The 22,032-nt window shown below is 45.7% G+C and overlaps 1 protein-coding gene across 1 annotated transcript in view; it reads right to left on the bottom strand.

Annotated features, from left to right (window-relative positions):
- The window catches only part of LOC119423587 (transcription factor COE3-like), a 188,040-nt gene that overhangs the window by 63,497 nt on the left and 102,511 nt on the right, over window positions 1-22,032 (bottom strand). The window contains exons 9-12 of the mRNA XM_037690986.1: window positions 21,088-21,132; window positions 8,021-8,136; window positions 7,836-7,945; window positions 5,362-5,488 (exon numbers count right to left, since the gene is read on the bottom strand). Of these exons, the coding sequence (XP_037546914.1) occupies window positions 5,362-5,488; window positions 7,836-7,945; window positions 8,021-8,136; window positions 21,088-21,132 (398 nt within the window). The remainder of the gene's footprint in view (window positions 1-5,361; window positions 5,489-7,835; window positions 7,946-8,020; window positions 8,137-21,087; window positions 21,133-22,032) is intronic.

The raw sequence follows: 22,032 nt of genomic DNA, 5'->3' as shown, positions 1-22,032 counted from the left end.
GATGGCCGCTTGTCCTGAGCCTGGTTCTACTGGAGGTTTCTTCCTGTTAAAAGGGAGTTTTTTTCCTTTCTACTGTTTCCTTAGTGATTGCTCAGGATGGGAGACTGTGACGAAGTGAAGCTTCAACACAATCGAATAGAGAGATAACTAGATAGATAACTTGGACTAATTGTCTTTTGTAATCAGATTCAGATATTCTTTATTGTCATTCACACCTCATGTGGTACATGTAGTGGAACGAAATTATGTACACAGGGTCCCAGTTACATCCAACAATAAAATGTAAAAGAAAAACAGTAATAACATCTAAGATATGAACTAAGAAAAACATCAACTAAATATACACTAAGCACTCATAACATAAAACATTGAACATCAGCACAAACATGAACATGAGTCTGTGAGCAGATGAGCACGCATGAACACATCAACATGAAACAGATCAGCAGCAACATGAAACAGATCAGCAGCAAGATGATGTGATTTTTCACAGTGATTATTCTGGTTAGAGATTCATGAGTCTAACAGCCTCAGGGTAGAAGCTGTTCCTCAGTCTAGTGGTTCTACACTTAATGCTCCTCAACCTCCTTCCTGAGGGGAGCAGGGCAAAAAGTGTGTGCTGGGTGAGTGAGGTCCTTCATGATGCAGATGGCCCTCTTCCTGCATCTGGAGGTGTAGAAGTCTGTGATGGTGGGGAGACTGACTCCAACATCTTCTGTGCAGCCTTCACCATTCTCTGCAAAGCTTTTCTTTCTGCAGCTGTGCAGCCTCCATGCCACACGTTGATGCTGGAGCACAGGATGCTCTCCACTGCACACCTGTAGAAGGAGGTGAGGACTGAGCTTCCAGACCAGCTCGTCTCAGCCGCCTGAGGAAGTAGAGTCTCTGATGAGCTTTCTTGATCAGGCTGGTGGTGTTGTTGCTCCAGCTGAGGTTGTTGTTCAGGTGCACACCCAAGTACTTGTAGCTGGAGACCACTTCCACCACAGATCCTCTTATATTTAACGGGGTGTAGGTGTGTTTGTTCCTTCTGAAGACCACAATCATCTCATTCATCTTCTTCACATTGATGTGAAAGTTATTCTCTTTGCACCAGCTCTCCAAGTGTTCCACTTCCTGCTTGTAGCTGGACTCATCATTGTTTGTGATGCATCCCACCACCGCTGTATCATCTGCAAACTTTACAATATGACAGTCTGGATGAGTAGCTGCACAATCATTTGTGAGCAGAGTAAACAGGAGAGGGCTCAACACACATCCCTGAGGAGAGCCAGTGCTGAGGGTCATGGTGGAGGAGGAGAAGTTGTGGATCCTCACTAACTGTGGTCTGTTTGTTAAGAAGTCTTGTACCCAGTTGCAAATGGAGGGGCTTAGTCCTAGTGTGAATAGTTTGTCCATCAGGGTTTGGGGATCATGGTGTTGAAGGCAGATGTGAAGTCCACAAAGAGCATACGGACATAAGAGTCGTTTTGCTCCAGGTGGTTGAGAGCAGTGTGGACCACAGAAGAGATGTCATCCTCTGTCGATCGGTTCTCATGGTATGCATACTTATGAGGGTCCTCGTTGATGTTGATGGTTGTTTTGTGGGTCATGACCAATTTTTCGAAGCATTTAGTGACTACCGAGGTGAGGGCTACTGGCCGATAGTCATTCAGACCAGTCACTTTAGAGCTTTATGGGACTGGGATGATGGTGGCAGTCTTCAGGCAGGTGGGTACTGTCTCCAGGGTAAGTGAGGTGTTAAAGATGTCTGCCAGTACCTCGCAGAGCTGATTGGCGCATTCTTTCAACACTTTTCCGGGGAAGTTGTCTGGGCCGGTTTCCTTGTGCGTATTAATCCACCTGAAAGTACTCCTTACTTTGGCTGAGGTCACGAGGAGATGCTCTTCCTCTGGTGATGAGGCGAGTCTGGTGTTGGGTGGTCTGTTCGGGTCTTCAAAGTGTGCATAGAACTTGTTGAGGGCATCAAGCAGAGATAGGTCTTTAGGGCATTGTTCGCTCCTGCTTTTATAATATGTTATGCACTTAATGCCCCTCCACATGTTCCAAGGGTCTTGTGAGGTGAATTGACCCTCAATCCTCAATTCAATTCAATTCAGTTTATTTTTATAGCGCCAAATCACAACAAAGTTTTCTCAGGGCACTTTATAGGAATATTCACATATATAAAAGCCAATTAGTAAAGTTCTCTATCTAAGGAAGCCAGCAGACAAGTTGAATCTTGGCTTCGTTGCAGTCTCCCATCCTGAGCAAGCACAGTGGCAACAGTGGAAAGGAAAAACTCCCTTTTTAAAGGAAGAAACCTCCAGCAGAACCAGGCTCAGGACAAGCGGCCATCTGCTTTGACCGGCTGGTTGAGAGGACCGGAAGGAGAGACAAACGAACACAGAATGGTAGGTCCAGGTATAGGTCCAGGTGTATCTGAAAGACAAAACAAAAAACATGTTAAGGATAGAAAATAATTACAAATACAAAACAGGTTGAGCAGATTAAGTAAAGACAGTAGTAGAGTGAAAATTGTGGTCAGTTTGGCCTCCAGCAGTCTAAGCCTATAGCAGCATAACTAAGGGACAGATCAGGAAACCCAAGCCGACCCTAACTATAGGATTTAGCAAAAAGGAAAGTCTTAAGCCTAGTTTTAAAACTGGACAATGTGTCAGCCTCACGGACAGAGATTGGAAGTTGGTTCCACAAGAGAGGAGCCTGATAGCTAAAAGATCTGCCTCCCATTCTGTTTTTGTAAATTCTAGGAACCACAAGTAAACAAGTAAATTCTCTGTGCAATATGTAGCCTCGGCCCTCTTAATACCAGCAACCAGCTCTTTCCTTGTCCTTCTCAGCTCCTGTGAGTTTCCAGACCTGAAGGCAGTGTTACTGGCTTCCAGCAGGGTGCGCACCTCTGCATTCAGCCAAGGTTTTCTGTTTGGGTAACTTTTAACATATTTTATGGTGGGGACGGTGTCAGTACATGTACTAATGAAACCCAGAACTGAGGTTGCGTATTGGTCCAGATCAAGCGATCTTCCATTTTCAATAGCTTCTCTGAAAACCTGCCAGTCTGTTCGATCAAAATAATCTCCCAATATGGGCCACTGTCCTAGATCCAACATTTAACTTTCTTTTGTACCAGTCTGGAGCGTCTCTGAGGGGGCAGGTAAGAAGGAGCCATTAAGATTGAGATGTGATCAGAGAATCCTAGGTGGGGGTGGGGTTCGGCTTTTTATGCATCTTTTACGTTTGTGTAAACATGGTCCAAAGTGTTGTTTCCACGTGATGGTATGCCCACATGCTGGTAAAAACTTGGGAGGCAGTCCTTTAGATTCACGTGATTAAAGTTTCCAGCTACCACGTAAAGAGCCTCAGGGTGTTTGTTCTGTAGCGAGCTGAGGAGATGATGGAGCTCCTACAGAGCGTGGTTAGCATTAGCATCCGGAGACATGTAAACAGCGGTAATGAATGCCACTGTGAACTCGCGGGGTAGATAATGTGGCCAACAGTTCACTGTTATTTGCTCCAAAGCCTTCGCGCATGAGCTTTTTACAACAGTACAGTTTGTGCACCAACTTTTACTCACATAAATGCACACTCCGCCTCCCCGTGATTTCCCCGTTAGCTCGCTGCAGCGGTCCGCTCAAAAAAAAGTCTGTCATCCAGCTGAAAGACTGTGTCCAGCATTTCACTTGTAATCCATGTTTCTGTGAGGCAAAGCACTGCACATTTCATCATCTCTTCTGACGCGCCCGCTCTCAGACGAAGCAAATCCATCTTGTTCTTCAACGAGTGGATGTTCGACAGAAAGAGAGACGGCATCGGGAGTTTTCCGGCTTTAGCGTTAGCTTGTAGCTTCACTATAACCCTCACCCGGCATCCTCTTTTCTTAAGCCGGGAGCAGCGCTTCCTCTTCTGCCCGTTGGAACGCCTCTGCTGCAGCTTCCAGGTAGATGACTTTAAGATCTGCATTCTGCCGAGCATAGTTTTGAGTTTGTTGCCAATTTCTGATGTAATTTGTGGCAAATCCACTCCTATTCTCATCATTTCGGTTCGGCTGTAGCTCACATGCATAAATCATGTGGAGTCAGGCACAAAGTCAATATCAAAACTTTTAAAAACTGAGATAGTACCGGGAGCCTGTGAAGCTGCAACTGCTCTGAGCATGACCATCTTGGCAATTTTGGCAATAATGGCAAGTTCATTGGCAAATTTGGCAATAATGGGCCCTATGATGAACTTGCAACCTGTCTAGGGTGTCCTCCGCCTCTCGCAGTGATAACTGGACATGGGCATCAGTGACCCCCGTGACCCAAAAAGGAAGAAGCGGGAAAAGATAATGGATGTATGTTTTATAATGTGTGAATGTTTCTGTGAAGTGCCCTGAGACAACTTCTGTTGGGACTTGGAGCTACAGAAATAAACTGAACTGAACTGCATTAAGTAAAATGTTATACAGTATTAAAAGTGAGAACAAATGACAACATTGTTCATGCTTCCACATGTTCATGCTTCCATGTGTTCATACTTCCATTTGTTCATGCTTCCATGTGTTCATGCTTCCACGTGTTCATGCTTCCATATGTTCATGCTTCCATGTTTACAACAAAACTATGTTCTGTTTTCCAGGCAGGACAACATTGTTCTACCTGCTGATAATCTGAACCTGAACCTTCAAACTCAACCTGCAGTAAATAAGTCTGTCTGAAATTACCTTTTCACATGTTCCTTCTGTCTGTTACAGAACATCTTGTCTACTAAGCTTTAATAAAGTCATCAGGTTTTTTAGGGTGTCAATACAGATCAGACACAGTTGTGAGTAAATGGTCCACATGCAGAACATCTGAGGTTCTGTCCAAGTTAAAATGTAAATCTGAAGACGGGTCAGACAGAAAGTGTCAGAGCAAGTTCTTGTCTTTGATCAATACTCATGGAACATTCATGAACAGACAGGAGGTGTGTGTCCACCCATTTGATGCTGTTATTTCCTTAATAAACATAAATGTGTTCACGGATCTTGACTTTGATCTGATTCATTCTGTTCCTGTCAGAGAACTGGAGTTTGATAAGAATTTGAGTAATGTGACTTACATCTGAGTCCTGGTTCCATCTTGTTTTGTTAGGGTTGGTAATTAAGTAAAATTTTATTTATATAGCGCTTATAGCGTCCATGTTAGGGTTCACCACATGCTCACCTTAGGTTTCTTAAACAACCATCACAATTTAATGTTTGATTTTGCTCAGAATGAGTCTAAAGCGCCACTAATATTTCTGAATGTTTTCTGGAAAACTGTCCAGAGAAAACTGGAGTCAGAAAGCTGGATAAGAACCACAGAATGAAATGCTGGATGAAGATGTGTGTGACGGGCTTACCTGTGTAGACAAATCTTCCTGGAGCCCCTTTACAGAACTGCTTGGACTTGTAGGACAATGTGACCTCAACAACACCTGGGATGTGACGGGGCGGAGTCTGAACCCTGATGGCATGAGGTGTGATTAACTGGAGACATTAGAGACATTAGAAACATTAGGGTCATTTGACACATTTGAGACCTTAGAAACATATGAGATGTTAGTGACATTTGAGACATCCCTTGTTCAGCTGGGGGACTTCAACACTCACGTGGACAATGACAGTGAGACCTGGAGAGGTGTGGTTGGGAGGACACCCAACACCATGTTCAAACATAAGGGTGTGCATATGTGCTCTTGGCACCAGAACACACAAGGCTGCAGTTCATGATCGACTTTATTGTCGTCTCATCTGATCTGCGGCCACATGTCTTGGACACTCAGGTGAAGAAAGGGGCGGAACTCTCCACTGACCACTAATGAGTTGGCTCCGATGGTAGGGGAGGATGCCGTTCCGAGCTGGCTGGCCCAAAGGTATTGTGAGGGTCTGCTGGGAACATCTGGCAGAGTCTCCCGTGAGACGGAGATTTAACTTCCACCTCCAGGAGAACTTCAAACATGTTCCGGAGGAGGTAGAGGACATTGAGTCCGAGTGGGCCATGTTCTGCACCTCTATTGTTGAGGCAGCTTAATGGAGCTGCGGCCGTAAGGTTGTCGGTGCCAGTCGCGGCGGTAATCCTTGAACCTAGTGGTGGACACCAACGGTGAGAGATGCCGTCAGGCTGAAGGAGGAGTCCTATCGGGCATTTTTGGCCTGTGGGACCCGGAAGCAGCTGATGGGTACCGACAGTCCAAGTGGAATGCGGCTAGGGTGGTCGCTGAGGTAAAAAAAAACTTGGGTGTGGGAGTTCGGAGAGGCCATGGAGAATGACTTCCGTATGGCTTCGAGGTGATTCTGGTCCACCAGCCGGCATCTCGGAGAGGGGGGGGGAGGGGGGTGCAGCAGTACACCACCAACACTGTTTATAGTGGGGGTGGTGCGCTGCTGACCTCAACTTGGGATGTCGTGGGTCGGTGTGCAGAATACTTCAAAGACCTCTTCAATCCCATCGGCACGTCTTCCACTGAGGAAACAGAGCCTGGGGACTTTGGGTCGGGCTCTCCAATCTCTGATGCAGAGGTCATCAAGGTGGTTAAAATGCTCCTCAGTGGCAGGGCCCCAGGGGTGAATGAGATTCGCCCAGAGTTCGTTAAGGCTCTGGATTTTGTGGGGTTGTGTTGGCTTACATGACTCTACAATATTGCATGGACATCGGGGGCAGTTCCCCTGGATTGGCAGACCGGGTGGTGGTACCCCTATTCAAAACATGGAAGCATAAAACTTACATCAAAACATCGACAATATTTCAGCCTCCATAGCCCTTCATCTGGAGTTTGGTGGAGGAGCAGAGCTGCTTTTCAACGGCCAGAAGGAACATTATGTGACTCTCCCAAGCCAATCAGAGCCCTGGGACATGAAGCAGCTGCTGGTTTGGATCCAACAGAACCTCCTGAACGAGTGCCCCGAGGTTTTTGTTCAGGGAGTTTCTGTGAGGCCCGGGATTCTGGTGCTGATCAACGACATTGACTGAGAGCTCATGGGCGAGCTGGGCTATCGGCTACACGACAAAGACAACAATGTGTTTATTTCTACGCTCCACTGAGGATAAAACTAGAACCATTCGAGGCTTTTCTCCACATCCTGTGAACCGACAGCCCCCCTCCCCCTGCGTGTTACCACATCCCAACAACAGCCTCCTCATTGGACACTGATGGTGTCGACGCAGTCCGACAGTTGATGATGCTCAGTGGGAAAGAATAGAATAGAATAGAATTCAACTTTATTGTCATTGCACATGTCACAGGTACAAAGCAACGAAATGCAGTTTGCATCTATCCAGAAGTGCTTAGCAAGAAAAATAAATTGGTAGATATATATAGTACAACATACAGTTAGTTGCTTTGAATATGCTATAGGTATAAATATATACAGGTTGTGAGTGTACAGACAATGAACAGGTTATAATATGAAGGGGTATAAACAGCTATATAAAGAAAAAAAATATATATATAAGTATGTGAGTACTTATGAACAGTAGATAGTAGATTATGTGTACAGTTTGTACAGTAGTGGGCTAACGGATGAAAGTGCAGGTGGTGGTGTTACAGTCCATGTGCTGTTGTTGTGTGTATGAAAATACAGACCGTTGTTGTTATTCAGATGTCAGGAGGCAGAGTTCAGGAGTGTGACAGCTGTGGGGAAGAAGCTGTTCCGGTACCTGGTGGTTTTAGTCCGGAGACTCCTGTAGCGCCTCCCAGAGAGCAGGAGGGTGAAGAGTCTGTGTGCTGGGTGGCTGAAGTCTTGTGATTTTCCCAGCCCTTTTCAAACACCGCTTCCTGTAGATGTCCTTTATGGCAGGAAGTGGTGCTCCGGTGATGTGTTGGGCAGCTTTCACCACCTTCTGCAGCGCCTTCCGGTCTGAGGCAGAGCAGCTCCTGTACCAGACTGTGATGCAGTTGGTCAGGATGCTTTCAATGGTGCAGCGATAAAAGTTCACCAGGATGTCTGAGGACAGGTGGTTCTTCCTCAGAGTTCTCAGAAAGAAAAGGCACTGGTGAGCTTTCTTGATCAGTTTGGAACAGCCGGTCGTCCAGGTGAGCTCCTCGGAGATGTGGACACACAGGAACTTGAAGCTGTTCACACGCTCCACCACCGTCCCCTTGATGTAGATGGGTGGATGTGGGCCAGCGTTCCTCCTGAAATCCACAATGAGCTGAGGGATGAGGGATGACTGTGTTGAATGCTGAACTAAAATCTATGAACAGCATCTGGGCAAAGGTGTTTTTGTTATCCAAGTGTGAGAGAACAGAGTGCAGTGCTATGGAGACTGCATCCTCTGTGCTCCTGTTCTGGCGGTATGCAAATTGGTGGGGGTCCAGGGTGGGGGGGAGACAGGATTTGAGGTGTACTAGGACCAGCTGCTCAAAACACTTTGCGATGATGGAGGTGAGGGCTACCGGACAGTAGTCGTTGAGTCTTGATGGTTTTGAGTTTTTGGGTATTGGGACGATGGAGGTGGTTTTGAAGCAGGTTCTCAGGTTCCTAAGCAGGTTCTTTCTTTCTCAGAAAGAAATGGAGATCCAAAAAATATATTTATTTTGGATCAAACACACCAGCCCTGAAGGTTGGATGTCATCCTGAAGAAAAAAAAAACACTTCACTCTTCCTTCCTCACAATTTCCGATTCCGGCAAGCTGATGGACGGGAGCTCCCCTGGCTTCTCTGCAGACTTTTATCATCAAACTGACCCGTTTTTTCGAATCGGACCAAAGTTGGTCCCCCTTCCAACTAAATTCTGTGTTCAGTGACTCAGAGAGCCAGACCGGGTAATCCAAAACATTATTTTGGTCCAGGACAGACCGCTCCCACCCCACCAGTCACTCTGAGCACACCCTGCCAGCCAGGTGACCCCTCGAGCTGGGGAGTCATTGCACGAAGGTCCTGTGTTTTTTTTTCTCTCTCTCTCGGGACCCCAGCAAACTTCTCATCTGTACCTTTGTGGTTCTACCTGGTTCCAACAAGAATTGCTGGGTGGTATTTTGCTGGTTTTCTGCTGAACTGGCCTCTCGTGGTGTCTTCGTTGGTGTGGGGGAAGTGCACCTGTGTCCCCTGAACTGGACCAGAACCAAACCGAATTGGCTGTGGGGGACTTCGTCTTCAACAGTGCCTGTCTCAGCCACAGTGAGCAGCCCATTACCTTTTAATGAAGGACTGTCCACCTCCATGGAATCTCTGTGTTCGCCTAGAGGAGATGCTCTGATGCGTTGAATCGTCGCCGGAACCGGACCGAAACAGAATCGGGCCAGAGACGACTTCAGCCATTTCAGCCTCTTTGCCTCTTGTACTGTGGCATGCTGGAGCTGGACTGGAACAGAACAGGACCAGTGACGACTTCAGCCTCAGCCTCTCTGGTCAGTCTCATCGTTTTTCACCGGAGGTGCCTCTCGTGCTGCGGGTGCCGAGGTGACGTGCAGAGAAGTGCAGTAACAGCGCTGCGTGGTGCTTGAGAGAAGTTCGGAGTTTGCATCGGAGTTGCTGCAGGCCTCCATCCAAACTCACCTGGATAATAATTATTTTTATTCTGGATCACGCTGTTGCCCCCTTTTGACCTGAAACGAGCTAGGACCATGCCTTTCATTTCAGGAAGATTTTCTGGCAGCTTGTTCTGCTATTTGCTGCAAATTATCTGTTTCTGCCTGTTGATTCTGGACCCTGCTTCTTTTTCTCATGGGAGCATCCATCCATCTTCACAGGGGGGGGCAGAGCCCCCCTCAACCCAACTCAAACTACAGTTGGGCCACCTCGTCTGACTTGTTTGTCCATTTGATTTGTGATGCTTTATGGTCTGAGACTTTTCTGCACCATTCATATTATTGTCATTATTTTCAGATCTCAGATTATCTGGAGTCACTGAATCTTGTTAATACACCTGGATCTGCCTATCACTGTAACTTTCACTGTTTTGGGGTTCTGAATGATCGCGTCTTCATTAATATTTCTCATGGTTTGATTATGGGTGCTAAATGTCACACTGTTAACTCCTGTAATTACACATCAGTCACGAAAAATTCAAGAAAATGTCTGATAATAATGTTGTTACTGCCCTCAGGGATTCAGCCCAACCCTGGACCCCCCACTAATTACAGCACACCAAATGACTTTAAAAACATTTCAGGACTTCATTTTCTACAATTAAATGCACGTAGCCTTCTGAGAAAACTTGATGCCTTGAAAATTCTGGTCAGTTCTTCTGGGGCAGATGTAATCTTCATCTCTAAAACCTGGCTCAACAAATCTGTACTGAATAACGACCTGGTAATCAATGGATTTAACATCTATTGCTGTGATCGTCAAAAAAGGGGGGTGGGGGGTGGAGTCGCTATTTACATCAGAGATTACCTGGTTTCTAGTCTTGTGTCTACTAAAACAATTCCAAACCAGTTTGAGGCCTTAGCAGTAAACATCACTTTGAATGGAGGCCAGATCTTATCTGTAGTGGGTTGTTATCACCCTCTCTCAGCAACACCTGAAGCTCTGTCCTCCCTGATGGAATTCCTTGAAAATTTAAAATTCAAAGAGATTTTTTTGACAAGAGATTTCAACATTGACTGGGATAAGTCGAGACCCCTCTGTGATAAATTCAAGGAATGTTACCTGTCACTCAATCTAACCCAACTGATCGACTCTGCCACTAGACCAAACAAAAACCGTCCTGAAAAATCTTCCATCTTAGACCTGTTTTTAACTAATATGCCTCACAAATTCCCTGGTACAGGTGTATTCGCCGACATTTTGAGTGATCATTGTGTAATTGCGGCTCTCAGAGATATTAAACTTCCACCTTCTAAGACCAGATTAATTCAAAAAAGGGATCTGAAACGTTTTTGTGAACAGTCATTCCTCTGGGATCTATCCCACTTTGACTGACATCGTATTCTGTTAACTGACGAAGTGAACTCCGCTTGGAACTATTTTCATAATAGTTTCATTTATTTTGTGAACAAACATGCTCCTTTTCATCAGTTTAGAATAAAGGGACGAGACAGCCCCTGGTTTACTCCAGAGCTAGCTGACCTCCTGCACAGGAGAGATCATCTTTGGGCCACAGCAAGAAAATCTGATTCAGACACTGATTGGTTGAGTTTTCGACAGATGAGGAATAAATGCATAACTGCCACCAAAGCAGCAAAACGCAACTATTTCTTATCCCAGACCTCCAAAAATCTAAATGACCCTAACAGATTCTGGAAAACCATCAAATCTCTCTCGGGCAGCCCCCAATCATCTGATCTCCCATCACAACTCCTGGTTAACTGTGTTCCTTTGTCAAATAAGCACAAGATTCTGAACTGTTTCAACAAACATTTTGTTGCTTCTAGTTCTTTATTTGACACAGTTACTAATGGAAAATCAGCCACTTCACTTAATAACCAAACTTCTACAAATCAAATCCCTCCTACAAGTCAATCCTCAGTTAATCACAGCTTCTCTTTTTCTCCATTCTCAGACAGTGAGGTTAATAAACGAGTAAAAGGTCTTGATCATAAAAAATCTGCAGGTCCAGATGAACTTCCACCTTATTTCTTAAGGCTGGCTGCTCATATCATCACAGTCCCTGTGACCCACATCTTTTATCTTTCCAAAAGCCAAAACTCCATTTCAGACTCTTGGAAAACAGTCTTTGTTCTTCCTTTGTGGAAGGGAAGTGACCCCACCTCACTGAACAACTATCGGCCAGTCTCTAAACTCTGCATTTTAGCCAAGGTTCTAGAAAAACTGATAAACTCTCAACTCAAAAATTACCTGGACTCATATAAAAAATCTTACCTCTCCATCAGTCTGGTTTCAGGAAACAACACAGCACAATGACTGCTTCAATGAAGGTTCTTAATGACGTTGTTGAAGCATTGGATGCTAAGGATTATTGTGCTGCACTTTTCTTAGACCTATCTAAAGCTTTTGATACTGTGGATCATAACATCTTGTGTCATAAGATCTCAGAAATTGGTGTCTCAATTCACACCATTGGATGGTTCTCTAACTATCTCTCAGATCTGAGGCAATGTATTAAACATAATGGTACTTCCTCCAGTTATTTAACAGTCAAAAATGGTGTACCTCAAGGCTCAGTCTTAGGACACACCCTCTATACAATCTACACAGATAATGTAAGAAATGTAATGTAATTACAAATGTAATGTAAGAAAAAAGGGGCAGATGTAATAAGATTTTTTCTTCTTTCTGCCGCCTTTCATTTTAAATATTTTGTATATTTTTTTTATATTGTTATGGAATTGTTTTGTACTTTTTTAAAATGAATAAACTTTATACCATTTATACCATACCATATCATAATGTAGGTAAAAAGATCCCTGATGCATCCTTACATTTCTATGCTGATGACACAGTTATTTATTGTCGAGACAAAACAGTTGATAAGGCTTTCCAGCTTTTGCAATCCGCATTTAACATCATCCAGTCTGATTTGTTCCGCCTCAAACTTGTTCTAAATGCCAACAAAACCCAAGGGATGCTTTTTTCAAAAAGGAAGTCGGTCCCAGCAGTTCTTCCTCCGATTTTATCCTCAAATGATGTCCCCATTGAGTTTGTTGATTCCTATAAATATTTGGGTATCTTGGTCGACTCTCATCTCTCTTTTAAGCTCCATGTGGAAAACTTGGTAAAGAAACTGAAAGTTAAACTGGGTTTCTTTTTCAGAAACATATCCTGTCTAACTCTGAATGCTAGGAAATGCCTTGTATCTGTGACTTTCCTTCCCTCCATTGATTACGGTGACATTATTTACATGAACGCTCCTACAAGGGCCCTGCAGATGTTGAATGCTGTCTATCATGGCGCACTAAGATTCCTAACTGGCTATGATTATCGTACCCATCATTGCACCCTGTATTCACTGGTTAACTGGACATCATTAACTTCACGCAGACTCTCTCACTGGTACAATTTCATCTTTAATCACTTCTTGGTCTGCTGCCTTCAACCAAACCAGCCACTAGGGAGCACAAGCCAGTGTATCTCTTGTGCTGGTCCCAAACCTAGGTAAATGGTGAGGGTTGTGTCAGGAATGGCATCCGATGTAAAACACTTTTGCCAAAACAAGAATGCAAGTTCATCAAAGCAAAACCATACCGGATCGGTCGAGGCCCGGGTTAACAAGGACCGCCACCGGTGATGTTGACAAACAGGGTGCCGGCGGAAATTGTACTACTGTTAGTCGAAGACCACGAGGAGGGAAACGTGTCAGGAGACAGAGGGAGAAGAGGAAAGTCAAGAATGTAGGACTGAGGGTTGCAACTCTAAATGTGAGGACAATGACAAAGGTAGAGAGCTGGCTGACATGATGCAGAGAAGGAAGGTAGATTGTTTATGTATCCAAGAGACCAAGTAGAAGGGCAGCAAGGCTCGCAGCATTGGAGTAGGGTTCAAACTGTTTTACAATGGTGTGGATAGAAAGAGAAATGGAGTAGGGGTGGTCCTAAAGGAGGAGTTGGCAAAGTATGTAGTAGAGGTGAAGAGAGTGTCAGGTAGGGTGATGTGTCTGAAGGTTGAAGTAGAAGGTCTGATGCTAAACATGGTCAGTGGTTATGCTCCACAGATTGGATGTGATGAGGAAGAGAAAGATACATTTTGGAAAGATCTGGATTAAGTGATAGAGATTATTCCCAGGGAGGAAAGAGTGGTGATCAGAGCAGACCTGAATGGACATGTTGGTGAAGGAAACAGAGGATGAGGAAGTGATAGTATGTTTGGTGTTAAGGAAAGAAACCAGGAAGAACAGATGGTGGTGGATTTTGCCAAGAGAATGGAAATGGCTATAGTCAATACCTATTTCCAAAAGAGGGAGGAACATAGAGTGACCTATAAGAGTGGAGGAAGGAGTACGCAGGTCGACTGCATTCTGTGTAGAAGAGGAAACCTGAGGGAGATTGGAGACTGTAAGGTTGTGGCTGTAGGAGTTGTGCTTTCCCTGGTCTCTGTCTCCCTCTAGTGTTCTATATTTGTCTGCCCCCCCCTCTGATGTCTGCACCTGTGTTTCACAGGTGTTCTGTGTTAGTCTCGTTAGTGTGTGTATTTAAGTCTGTTTGCCTGCATCCCTTATTGTCTGGTCGTTGTCTCACTGTGATGCCTGTTATGCTCCTCGTGTCCTGCTCCTCGTATCCTGTGTCTTGTCCCATGATTCATGTAAGTTTGCTGCCCCATCAGCCATTTTTATTTTGTAAAGAATAAATTATTTATTTATATTCCTTGAGTCTTGCCTGCCTGCCTGCACCAAATGGGTCTCCTGCCTAGAAATCATCACAGAATGACCAGACCAAACCAAGACCCAGCAGGCAACCCGACTCTCACTGCTCTGTCCCTGGAAGACAAGCTGTGGGGTCCTTTTAGAGACTCTGAGCCTCCAGCTACACCCCCAGCGCTTCCTCGGTTCCTGCTCCTGGCTCCTGAGGTTCTCACAGCTGCAGCCCCTGTGGTCGCCCCCATGCCTACTACAGTCCCCGTAATTTTTCCATCTCTTGCAGCCTCTGCATCATCCACGCTGTGTGAGGATCCAACCTGTCCTGAGCCCACAGACCTAGACACGTCTTATGGGGCGGCCGTGGTGCAGTGGTAGTGGCAGCCGACCTCTGATCGGAAGGTTGGAGGTTCGAATCCCGACTTCCCACACCATGTGCCGTTGTGTCCCTGGGCAAGACACTTAACCCCGAGTTGCTCCCGGTGGGACTGGATGGCGCCTTGCATGGCAGCCTACCGCCACCGGTGTATGAATGTGCGTGTGAATGGGTGGATGGCTGGTACTGTAAAGCGCCTTGGGGCCCCTCATAGGGGGCTGGAAGGCGCTATAGAAGTAAGCTCCATTTACCATTTACCATTTCTCCAGATCCTGTCGCACCACGCAGCCCCCAAGGTGGATCCCACGCTGCACGCAGCCCCCGAGGTGGATCCCACGCTGCACGCATCCCACAAGGTGGATCCCACGCTGCACGCAGCCCCCACGGTGGATCCCACGCTGCTCCTGCTCTGCCCACTGAGGTCCTCACTCCTGCTCCGAAGGGGTCCCGGCAGACACTCCTCACTTCTCCTGCTCAGAGGGGGTCCCGGCGGACGCTCCTCACTTCTCCTGCTCCGAGGGGGTCCCGGCAGACGCTCCTCACTTCTCCTGTTCCGAGGGGGTCCCGGCAGACGCTCCTCACTTCTCCTGTTACGAGGGGGGTCCCGGCGGACGCTCCTCACTTCTCCTGTTCCGAGGGGGTCCCGGCAGACGCTCCTCACTTCTCTTGTTCCGAGGGGGTCCCGGCGGTCGCTCCTCACTTCTCCTGTTCCGAGGGGGTCCCGGCGGACGCTCCTCACTTCTCCTACTCCGTAGGGGTCCAGATGGACTCCGCTCCTGCTCCAGATACTGCCGCCAAAGTTCCAGCCCCAGATGATCCAGCCGCAGAAAAGCTCCTCACTGCTGAGCTCCTCGCCGCTGACCCACCAGCTGAGGTCCTCACTCCTGTTCTGCCCGACCTGTTCCTGCCTATTGGACGACCTCTCGGCCGCCTGCCTGACTGGCCCCGGCCTGGTGAATGGTTGCCTGTCTGACCCGTTTCCTGCTTTTTGGACAATCTCACAGTTCCCTACCTGAACTCTGACCCCCTTTTTGATTCTATGTGTTGTACCTTGCCCCTGGTGTACCCTGTCCACTTCTTTGTTCCCCTTGGGTCTTTTTTTTTCCTAGTGCCCTCCTCCCTGTTGGCTTCCCCCCTCCTCCCACCCACGTTTTGGGTGTGTGGGGGTCTTGGAGACGTCAAGGGACGTCCTTGGGGGGGAGGTACTGTTGGAGTTGTGCTTTCCCTGGTCTTTGTCTCCCTCTAGTGTTCTATATTTGTCTGCTCCCCCTCTGATGTCTGCACCTGTGTTTCACAGGTGTTCTGTGTTAGTCTCATTAGTGTGTGTATTTAAGTCTGTTTGCCTGTATCCCTTATTGTCTGGTCGTTGTCTCACTGTCATGCCTGTTATGCACCTCGTGTCCTGCTCCTAGTATCCTGCATCTTGTCCCATGATTCATGTAAGTTTGCTGCCCCATCAGCCATCTTTATTTTGTAAAGAACAAATTATTTATTTATATTCCTTGAGTCTTGCCTGCCTGCCTGTACCAAATGTGTCTCCTGCTTAGAAATCATTCCAGTGGCAGGGGAGAGCGTGGCCAGACAGCATCGGATGGTTGTGTGTAGAATGACTGTTGTTGTGAAGAAGAGAAAAAGAGTAAAATCAGAGAAGAAGACCAAATGGTGGAAGATGAAGGAAGAATGTTGTGAGAAATTCAGAGAGGAGCTGTTAAAGGCTATGGGTAGTAAGAAAGAGCTTCCAAATGACTGGGCTACTACAGCAACAGTAATTAGACAGACAGGTAGGAAGGTACTTGGTGTGTCATCTGGACAGAGAATGGATGATAAGGAAACCTGGTGGTAGGATAGTGAAGTGCAGGATGCCGTTCAAAGAAAGAGATTAGCCAAGAAGAAATATGACAGTGGGAGGACTGAAGAGAGGAGACAGGAATATAAGGAGATGGGACATAGAGCAAAGAGAGAAGTAGCTAAGGCAAAAGCAGAGGGCGTACAATGAGTTGTATGGGAGACTGGACACTAAAGAAGGTGAGAAAGACTTGTACCGATTGAAGAAACAGAGGGATCAGGCTGGAAAGGATGTGCAGCAGGTTAGGCTTATTAAAGATAGGAATGGTAATGTTCTATCAAGTGAGGAGAGTGTGACGGGAAAATGGAAGGAGTACTTTCAAGAGCTAATGAATGAAGAGAATGAAAGAGAAAGAAGACTAGAGGTCATAGAAACTGTGGACCAGGAAGTGGGGAAGATTAGTGAGGGTGAAGTCCAGAAAGCTCTGAAAAGAATGAAGAAGAGGATGGCAGTAGGACCTGATGACATACCAGTGGAGGTTTGGAAATGTCTTGGGGAGATGGCAGTGAGGTTTTTGACTCAAATATTCAATGGCATATTATTCAATGGCATATTTGAGGGTGAGAAAATGCCTCAGGAATGGAGAAGAAGTGTGCTGGTGCCCAATTTTAAGAACAAGTGTGGTGTACAGAGTTGTAGCATCTACAGGGGAATTAAGTTGATGAGCCACACGATGAAGATCTGGGAGAGAGTTGTGGAAGCAAGAATTAGACGAGAGGTGACCATCTGTGAGCAGCAGTATGGTTTCATGCCTAGAAATAGCACCACAGATTCCATCTTTGTTTTGAGGATGCTGATGGATAAGTACAGAGAGGGTCAAAAAGAAATCCATTGTGTCTTTGTGGATTTAGAAAAAGCATATGACAGAGTGCCGAGGGAGGAGGTGTGGTATTACATGAGGAAATTTGGAGTGCCAGAAAAGTATGTTAGACTGGTACAGAACATGTATGAGGACAGCAGGACAATGGTGAGATGTGCTGTAGGAGTGACAGATAGCTTAAGGTGGAGGTGCGATTGCATCAAGGATTGGCTCTGAGCCCCTTCTTGTTTGCTCTGGTGATAGACTGACTAACAGATGAGGTCAGGCAAGAATCCCCATGGATGATAATGTTTGCAGATGACATTGTGATCTGCGGTGAGAACAGGGAACAGGTGGATAGAGAACTTGGAGACATGGAGGTATGCACTTGAAAGAAGAGGAATGAAAGTCAGCCATAGTAAGACAGAGTAAATGTGTGTAAATGAGAGGGAGGCTGGTGGAACAGTGAGGCTACAAGGAGCAGAGGTCACAAAGGTGCAGGACTTCAAGTACTTGGGGTCCACTGTCCAGGAAAATGAGTAATGTGGTAAAGAAGTGAAAAAGAGAGTACAGGCACGATGGAGTGGATGGAGAAAAGTTTCAAGAGTGATTTGTGACAAAAGGGTGTCAGCAAAGGTCAAAGGAAAAGTTTACAAAACAGTGGTGAGACCAGCTATATTGTATGGTCTGGAGACAGTGGCATTGACACAAAGACAGGAGAAAGAACTGGATGTGGCAGAAATGAAGATGCTAAGGTTCTCCTTAGGAGTGACAAGGTGAAGGCTGCACAGAAATCTGTTGGAATCAGTCTCCCCACCATCACAGACACCTACACCTCCAGATGCAGGAAGAGGGCCACCTGCATCATGAAGGACCCCACCCACCCAGCACACACACTTTTTGCCCCACTCCCCTCAGGAAGGAGGTTAAGGAGCATTAAGCGTAGAACCACTAGACTGAGGAACAGCTTCTACCCTGAGGCTGTTAGACTCATGAATCTCTAACTAGAATAATCACTGTGAAAAACCATATCATGTTGCTGCTGATCTGTTTCATGTTGCTGCTGATCTGTTTCAATGTTGATGTGTTCATGCGTGCACATCTGCTCACAGCCTCATGTTCATGTTTGTGCTGATGTTCAATGTTTTATGTTATGAGTGCTTAGTGTATATTTAGTTGATGTTTTTCTTAGTTCATATCTTAGATGTTATTACTGTTTTTCTTAGACATTTTATTGTTGGATGTAACTGGGACCCCGTGTACATAATTTCGCTCCACCACATGTACCACATGAGGTGCGAATGACAATAAAGAAACTCTGACTCTGACTCTGACTCTGACAAGGCTGGATAAGATTAGGAATGAGATCATCAGAGGTACAGCACAGGTTGAACAACTGAGAGATAAAGTTAGGGAGGCCAGACTGAAATGGTTTGGACATGTCAAGAGGAGAGACCGTGGGTATACTGGTAGAAGGATGTTAGAAATGCAGCTGCCAGGAAAAAGACAAAGAGGAAGGCCAAAGAGGAGCTATATGGATGCAGTTAGAGAGGACATGAAGGTAGTTGGAGTGAGGACAGAGGATGCAGAGGATAGAGTGAGGTGGAGGAGGATGACTCGCTGTGGCAACCCCTGAAGAGGGAAAAGCCAAAAGAAGAGGAAGAAGAAGGTCTGCTGCCTTCATACATCTCCTCCTACATGTGTCTGCGTAAGTGCAGCTACAGCGTATGCTCTCTGAACATTATTGCCTGCAGTGTTCCCTCAGTGCGGACTGAACTTGGCAAAAGGGACTTCTACTCCGCTCCTGTTTCCTGGAATATCTTAAAAAAGACATGAAGCTCTCGACCTTGACCTCTTTAAGTGGCTTTAAAAATCTTTTGTTACTCTTTTTGCCATCTTATTTGTAAAAAAAATCTGTATTACTTTTTATAACTGTCTATTGTTGTCGCTGTTGTCCATTGTTGTCGTCATTCTTTGCTGAAACCAGGTCTCTCTTGTAAATGAGTCCTCGAGGCTCAATGGGATATACCTGTCTAAATAAAGGTTGAATGGAAAAAAAAGGGGGGGGGGGGGCATAGAGTGTGTTAAGCCTCCCTGGTAAGGTCTATTCAGGGGTTCTGGAGAGGAGGGTCCATCGGATAGTTGAACCTTGGATTCAGGAGGAGCAGTGTGATTTTCATCCTGGTGGTGAAACACTGGACCAGCTCTACACCTTCAGCAGGGTCATGGAGGGTGCATGGGTATTTGCCCAACCAGTCTAAATGTGCTTTGTGGACTTAGAGAAGGCGTTTGACCGCGTCCCTCGGGGAACCCTGTGGGGGGTACTCCGGGAATATGGGGTACCAGGCCCTTTGATACGGGCTGTTAGGTCCCTGTATGACCGGTGTCAGAGCCTGGTCCACATTGCTGGCAGTAAGTCAGGCTCATTCCCAGTGAGAGTTGGACTCTGTCAAGGTTGCCCTTTGTCACCGATTCTGTTCATAACTTTTATGGACAGAATTTCTAGGCACAGCCAAAGTGTTGAAAGGATCCATTTTGATGGCCTTAGGATCGCTTCTCTGCTTTTTGCAGATGATGTGGTCCTATTGGCTTCATCAGATCGTGATCTACAGCTTTCACTTGAGCAGTTCGCAGCAGAGTGTGATGCAGCCGTGATGAGGATCAGTTCAGCCAAATTCGAGGTCATGGTCTTGATCCGGAAAAGGGTAGAGTACCCTCTCCGGGTTGGGGAGGAGGTCCTGCCCCAAGTGGAGGAGTTTAAGTTTCTTGGGGTCTTGTTCATGAATGAGGGAAAAATGGAACGTGAGCTCGATAGGCGAATAGGTGCAGCGTCTGCAGTGAAGCGGGCGCTGTACAGGTCTGTCGTGGTGAAGAGAGAGCTGAGTCAAAAGGCGAAGCTCTCAATTTACCGGTCGATCTACATTCCTATGCTCATCTATGGTCATAAGCTTTGGGTTGTGACTGAAAGAACGAGATCACGGATACATGCGGCCGAAATGAGTTTTCTCCGCAGGGTGTCTGGGCTCTCCCTTAGAGATAGGGTGAGAAGCTCGGTCATCTGGGAGGGACTCAGAGTAGAGCTGCTGCTTCTCCATATTGAGAGGAGCCAGTTGAGGTGGATCGGGCATCTGATTAGGATGCCTCCTGGACGCCTCCCTGGTGAGGTGTTCTGGGCACGTCCTACCAGGAGGAGACCCAGAGGAAGACCCAGGACACGCTGAAGGGACTATGTTTCTTGGCTGGCCTGGGACCACCTTGGGATTCCCCCGGAGGAGCTGGCCCAAGTGGCTGGGGAGAGGGAAGTCTGGGCCTCCCTACTTAGTCTGCTACCCCTGTGACCCGACCCCAGATAAGCATAAGAAAATAGATGGACGGATGGATGGATGTTAGTGACGTTTGAGACATTAGGGACATTAGAGCAACAAAAACCAGACTGTCAAAAGATCTCAAAATAGTAACCACCTATTCTGACAGGACCAACACACCTAAAAAGTAGGTCTACCACCACACAGGAGACTTCATGAAGACCAAGAAACTCTCCACACACAAAGATGTAAAGAAGTCCAGTGTTGGGTTAAGAAAAATTCCAAGAACTCCAAACATTTCATGAAGTTCCCTTAAACTCTTTAAAGGGAATGAAGGTTGATGCCACAACAGCAAACCTGCCAAGAGCGGGTCGTTCACCAAAACTCACAAAGAGGACCTCAATCAGAGACACATCCAGGAGGACCCTGGGAGATGGAGATCTGTCTGTAGGACCACTGGAAGCTGCACTCATTAGATAATATGCTAATGTAGATCCTAACCCCTACAGTGAAGCATGGTGATTGCATCAACATGTTCTGGAGATGTTTGACACCAGCTGGGTCACTGGTCAGTGTCAAGATGGAAGACTGAGTCTTTCAGAAAACTGGGACTGAAAAAGAAGTCCAGGTATACCTTTAAATTAATTCTCCATGAGTTGAGACCAGATAAAGTCTCTGAAATGGTCCAGCCAAAATGAAAGTACCACGTTTCATCACCAGTGTCTAAAACCACGATTCTACATCTGACCCATGTGATGAATCCAGTGGAGCAGCGGGAAGATATGGAAGCACTCACAGAGAAGGTAGGGAACAGGTGTCTTGTTCAAGAACACCACAACACGTGTGCCTGGCGAAGAATCAAACGTGATTTTCTGGTTCCAAGTTGGCTGCCTTACTACTGTTACTAGAGATGCATCAATCCACTTTTTTCTTTTTTTTTTACAAAGTAACTTCCGATCCGATCCAATACCTAAATCTAAATATCGTCTGATACCAATACCATTCCGATATCATCGTCATCATTATTGATTTTATATGAGGCTGTAATAATCTCCTATCAAGTACAATTTGTACAAATATATGCACACATGTCCAAAAAGGCAACTTGAGGTAAGTTTTATTAATGTTGGATAAGTTTTAAAGTTAGAATTAAATTCTGCTAACACAAAACATGTTTCTTTTTATTCCTAGTTTTAAAGTGGATATTAAAGTGATTAATTTAAGTGATTGTTTAAAGTTATTTTATATTTTTTAAATAAGGGACAGATAAAAGAATTTTCTTCTTTCTGGACTCTTTTCATTCAATGTTTTTTTTATTAATGTTTTGTTTCTTTTAAATGAATGAATAAATGAATTAAATAAAAATAAAATGTTAAATGGCTTTAAATATCTGCTAAGTTCGTAGCATAAACAAACAGACATGTTCCTGTTTTTAATATTTTAGGGTTAGTTTCGTTTATATATATATATATATATATATATATATATATATATATATATATATATATATA

The sequence above is a fragment of the Nematolebias whitei genome, chromosome 17 (assembly GCF_014905685.2).
Source record: "Nematolebias whitei isolate Nwh7 chromosome 17, NemWhi1, whole genome shotgun sequence".
In the NCBI taxonomy this organism is placed as follows: Eukaryota; Metazoa; Chordata; class Actinopteri; order Cyprinodontiformes; family Rivulidae; genus Nematolebias; species Nematolebias whitei.
The sequence above is the reverse complement of the archived record's forward strand: the minus strand, read 5'-3'. Positions and strand labels throughout refer to the sequence as shown.